Genomic DNA, 6000 nt, shown 5'->3' with positions numbered 1-6000 from the left:
CATAAGACCATAAGACATAGGTGTGGAAGTAAGGCCATTCGGCCCATCAGGTCCACTCCGCCATTCAATCATGGCTGATGCGCATTTCAGCTCCACTTACCAGTGTTCTCCCCGTAGCCCTTAATTCCTCGAGACAACAAGAATCTATCAATCTCGGCCTTGGAGACATTTAGCGTCCCGGCTTCCACTGCACTCCGTGGCAATGAATTCCACAGGCCCACCACTCTCTGGCTGAAGAAATGTCTCTGCATTTCTGTTCTGAAATGACCCCCTCTAATTCTAAGGCTGTGTCCACGGGTCCTAGTCTCCTCGTTTAACGGAAACAATTTCCTAGCATCCACCTTTTCCAAGCCATGTATTATTTTGTATGTCTCTATTAAGTCTCCCCTTAATCTTCTAAGCTCCAACGAATACAATCCCAGTATCCTCAGCCGTTCCTCATATGTTAGACCTGTCATTCCAGGGATCATCCGTGTGAATCTCCGCTGGACACGTTCCAGTGCCAGTATGTCCTTCCTGAGGTGTGGGGACCAAAACTGGACACAGTACTCCAAATGGGGCCTAACCAGAGTTTTATAAAGTCTTAGTAGTACATCTCTGCTTTTGTATTCCAACCCTCTTGAGATAAGAGACAACATTGCATTCGCTTTCTTAATCATGGACTCAACCTGCATGTTTACCTTTAGAGAATCCTCGACTAGCACTCCCAGATCCCTTTGTGCTTTGGCTTTATTAATTTTCTCACCATTTAGAGAGTAGTCTATGCTTTTATTCTTTTTGCCAAAGTGCAAGACCTCGCACTTGCTCACGTTAAATTCCATCATCCATTTCCTGGACCACTCTCCCAACCTGTCAAGATCCTTCTGCAGCCTCCCCACTTCCTCAGTACTACCTGCCTGTGCACCTAACTTCGTATCATCGGCAAACTTCGCTAGAATTCCCCCGGTTCCCTCATCCAAATCATTAATATATATTGCGAACAGCTGTGGCCCCAGCACCGACCCCTGCGGGACACCGCTCGTCACCGGCTGCCATTCTGAAAAGGGACCTTTTATCCCAATTCTCTGCCTTCTGTTAGACAGCCAATCCTCAGTCCATCCCAGCAGCTCACCTCGAACACCATGGGCCCTCACCTTGCTCAGCAGCCTCCCGTGTGGCACCTTATCAAAGGCCTTTTGAAAGTCTAGATATACCACATCCACTGGGTTTCCCTGGTCTAACCTACTTGTTACCTCTTCAAAAAATTCCAACAGGTTTGTCAGGCATGACCTCCCTTTATTAAATCCATGTTGACTTGTTCTAATCAGACTCTGCTCTTCCAAGAATTTAGAAACCTCATCCTTAATGATGGATTCTAGAATTTTACCAACAACTGAGGTTAAGCTGATTGGCCTATAATTTTCCATCTTTTGCCTTGATCCTTTCTTGAACAAGGGGGTTACAACAGCCATCTTCCAATCATCCGGGACCTTTCCTGACTCCAGTGACTCTTGAAAGATCTCAACCAATGCCTCTGCTATTTCCTCAGCCACCTCTCTCAGAACTCTAGGGTGTATCCCATCGGGGCCAGGAGATTTATCAATTTTAAGACTTTTTAACTTTTCTAGCACTATCTCTTTCGTAATAGGAAGAGTTTGGAGGGATATGGGCCGGGTGCTGGCAGGTGGGACTAGATTGGGTTGGGATATCTGGTCAGCATGGACGAGTTGGACCGAAGGGTCTGTTTCCATGCTGTACATCTCTATGGCTCCCCACATACACCCCCCCCCCCCCCCACCACACACACACACACACACACACACACACAAAATAGGTTACACCCACACCAATGCACCCAAAACACACTACACACACAGTACAATTACAGCATTGTGAACTTAGTTCAGGTGAAGCACTTGGTTATACAAGAGACCTTTCAGTTTGGGGTAGAGGTGAATTATAAAAAATGAACACCCTCATTAACCCTCTGAAACAAAAGCGACGATGACTTTGTGTATCTTTCCAGTTATCATCATATTAGTCATGTTGAGATGTATTTAAAGCTGCAATACCACATGGAAACCAAAAAGAAAACTTCAACTACTTTACACTTTTAAAGTTCAGTGACTTACTTATTATTTTTCCAACATGAATGAGAGCCCCTGTTGATTGTGTGGGATCTACTGGTAAAACTATGGAAGGAACAAGATACACAAGATGAATAGAACACTTAATAATTTGAGAATCACCAGATCAGCTATCTTCTGATCAAACAAAAACTCAGCTTTTAAATTGCAGGCCAAAAGCCAAGCTTCTGAAAAACCTTTTCCTTTATACTTATTAAAAAGTTTATTTTCTTGAAAGAAGGTCTATTTTCTGCTGCATGCTTGGTTTGTAACCCAAGAGCTAAAGTCTGCCCTTAGGGAGAATTAGATAAAAAGAGAACATTACAGTAAACAATAGAACAGATTTTTGTTTGGTGTGTGTTCCTTTTAAAACCTGGCTATTTCCCAAAGGTTCACGAACAGATCTTGGTGGGACAGATACATAGAGCAGGGAAATATTTGAAATAATTAACAGCTATTTTTACTTTTAATCAGTTCGAATGTGCAAAAAGGAAAACCGACAGTTTGAACATCTTTCATAACCTCAGGATGTCCAAAAGCACTTTACAGCTGATTAAGTCAGTTTAAAGTGCACCGGTTGTAAGGTAGGAAGTTGTGGCTGGTGTAATGTGTACACAGCGAGCACCCACAAACAGGGTGACAGAATATCATTTTTTAAAGTGAGTTTGATTGAAAAACAGCTATTGACCAAGACATCAATGACAGCTCCCCTATTTTTCATCAAAATGGTTTTATTTATTCATTTGGAATATTTTATTATATTATAGGATGTGGGCATGGTGTGTGGTGAGCCGTCTTCTTGAACCACTGCGCTCCAGCTGGTGGACATTCACACACATGAGGATGCCCCCACATTCATGCCATCCTGCCTTGCAATTGTTTATGTCCACATGAGTGAAGACACGTGGACAAGGCCTCAATTTAATAGCTCTTTAAATCCAGCACTTTCTCTTCCCAGTACTGCACGAGAATATCAACTTAGATTTCGGTTCAAGGCTCAGAGTTGAGAGTGCGCCCAACTGAACCATAGGCAACAGTAGAAATAAGAGGTCTCCTCTTATCAATCAATTCAAAGTGTGTCAAATCAGTAACACTGTTGCTGCATGAATACAATACATTATGGATGCCACTCTTACATCCTTATAACATGCACATATTTTTGACCCTTATCCATCAAGGAACACCTTCTATTAGAATTCCTTTATTAGGCTGTGTTGATTTCCATTGGGATCAAACCTGTTAAATTTGTATTAATTTAAGAGCATCTTAAATTCTGCACATGTTCATTATAGTTAAGTCACACTGAATCCACAGTGAGTTGGTAACTTGGATATAAAATTGGCTAGTTGGGGAGTGGTGTTTTTTCTGACTGGAGATATTCTACAAGGATCAGTGTTGGGTTCTCTATTTTTGTAATTTATATAAATTCTTTGGATGGAAATGTAGATGGTCTGATTAGTAAGTTTGCAGAAAACACAAAAATTGGGGGAGTTTTGGATAGTGTGGAAGACTGTCAAATGATACAGCAGGATAAATAGCATTTGGAAAGGTGAGCAGAGAAATGGCACATGGAGTTTAATCTGAACAAGTGTGAGGTGATGCTTTTGGGATGTCAAGTGCTGGAGGAAAATGTATAGTGAATAGCAGGACCTTTAGGAGCATTGACATAACGAGGGATCTTGGGGTGTAAGTTATGGGTCCCTAAAAGTGGCAACACAAGAGGACAACATGGCAAAGATGGCATAATGCATGCTTGCCTTCATCAGTCAAGGCACAGAGTATCAAAGTTGGCAAGTCATGTTGAAGGTATATAAACCTTTAGGTCACATTTGGAGGATTGTGTGCAGTTCTGGTTGCCACACCATAGGAAGGATATAAAAGAGGTTTACCAGGATGTTGACTAAATTGGAGGGCATTAGCATAAGAAGGGGTTGGATTAACTTGGATTCTTTGTTAGAATTAGAATCCTTACAGTATGGAAACAGGCCCTTCAGCCCAACGAGTCAACACTGACCCTCCAAAGAGTAACCCACCCAGACCCATTCCCCTACCTGATAGTTACCCCTGACTAATGCACCTAACTTACACACCTCTGAACACTTTGGACAATTTAGCATAGCCAAGTCATCTAACCTGCACATCTTTGGATGGTGGGAAGAAACCGGAGCACCAAGAGGAAACACCCACGCAGACATGGGGAGAATGTGCAAACTCCACACAGACAATTGCCTGAGGCTGGAATTGAACCCAGGTCCCTGATGCTGTGAGGCAGCAGTGCAAATCACTGAGCCACCGTGCCACCCTAGAGTAGAGGCTGAGGGACAACCTGACAGAAGTATATAAAACTATGAGGCATGGGTAGGGTGGATAGGCTGTCAGTTTCCCAGGGTGAAAATGTCAACTAGTAGGGGACATGGGTTTAAGGTTAGAGGGGAAAGCTTAAAAGGAGATGTGCAAAGGAGTTTTTTTTTTAAACCAGTTACTGGGACATGCTGCCAGGGGAGGTGGTAGAAGCAGATACAATAAGGTTTGAGAGGCATTTAAACAGACACATAAACAAGCAGGGATTCCAGGGATATGAACCTGTTTAGATTATTTGGAATGGCATCGTGGTTGGCACAGACATAGAGGGCCGAAGGACCTGATCCTGTGCTGCATTGTTCTATGATCTAAATGCAAAGTTGCAATCAGTCTGCGTGCAGAACCAAAGGGCTATAAACTGAATCGACATCACTGCTGCGATTTTTGGGAAGGAGCCAGAGATGCAGTCACTGCTCCAGAGGATAGTATACAGCCATCAGACGTCAGTTATCACTCATGTGTAGCACTGTCAGCTCTGAAACAGAAGCCCATGGGTTTGACTGCATTCCAGCCTCTGAACCTGCTGTGAAGTACTGAGGGACTACCACGCTGTCAGAGATACTATATTTTAGGTGAGACATTAAAGCCACAGTTCCCCCAACACACATTGTCTCTTTTTTTTTAAATTCATCTGGGCCAGCATTTATTGGCTGTTCCTAACTGCACTTGCAGACACTCGTATAGAAAAGATCCAATGGCACCTTGTAAAAAGCAGAGGAGCTGTCCAGGTTTGCTAATCAACACCAATGCCTCAACCGACACTATGAAAGCCACAAATAAAAAAAGAAAATGCTGAAGAAACTCAGCAGGTCAGATACCATCTGTGTGGAGTTAAACAGAGTTAAAGTTTTGAGTTCAACAAAACAAGAAACTCTCTCTCCACAGCCACTGCCAGCACTGCTGAGTTTCAGCAGCTTTTGGTCTTTTTATTCCAGATTTTCAACATCTGCAATACTTTACTTTTATTACGAAAACGAGACTGCCAGGTCATTCACTGATGGCTGGTTGTGGAATCTTGTTATGTAGGACTCTGCGGTCACATAACTTGTGCTTCTGACTACATTTCAAAAAGATCCTAAATGGTTTGAAATCAGGTGAGACATCTTGAAGTGGTAAAAGAATCTCACAAAATGCAGTTAGTTTGTTTTTCATTATGGACAGTAAAGTATTCCTGAGGCCAATGTAAAGTCAGGAAATAAAATGCTGAATGGAAAATCGGAGATCCAACGGAGTTGGGTCAAATCTGACTGTATATGACTAGCTGTAGGTCAGTCCTACCTTCACAAGCTTGCAGCTCGGTGACTCATTTAAAACTCACCACCAGTCACCCCTCTCTCATGAGACAGCAGCCCTACTATCTGCTGGGACTATAACAACATTACCTTTCATTGTAATGGTAACTAACCCATCCAAAGTAGGATCTAGAATGTTTCAACACAGTGCAGATTCTGAAACTGCTTTTGTGAAACACCTCACCCTCAACTCAGATACCTAACATTTATTTAACACTACATTAAAACACTACCTTAAACAG

At 42.6% G+C, this 6000-nt stretch overlaps 1 protein-coding gene across 1 annotated transcript in view; it reads right to left on the bottom strand.

Moving 5' to 3' along the window:
- Positions 1-6000, bottom strand: part of lama5 (laminin, alpha 5) — a 300746-nt gene that overhangs the window by 143532 nt on the left and 151214 nt on the right. The window contains exon 11 of the mRNA XM_043710073.1: positions 2112-2171. Within this exon, the coding sequence (XP_043566008.1) occupies positions 2112-2171 (60 nt within the window). The remainder of the gene's footprint in view (positions 1-2111; positions 2172-6000) is intronic.

This window comes from Chiloscyllium plagiosum, chromosome 20, assembly GCF_004010195.1.
Source record: "Chiloscyllium plagiosum isolate BGI_BamShark_2017 chromosome 20, ASM401019v2, whole genome shotgun sequence".
NCBI classification, from domain to species: Eukaryota; Metazoa; Chordata; class Chondrichthyes; order Orectolobiformes; family Hemiscylliidae; genus Chiloscyllium; species Chiloscyllium plagiosum.
The sequence above is the reverse complement of the archived record's forward strand: the minus strand, read 5'-3'. Positions and strand labels throughout refer to the sequence as shown.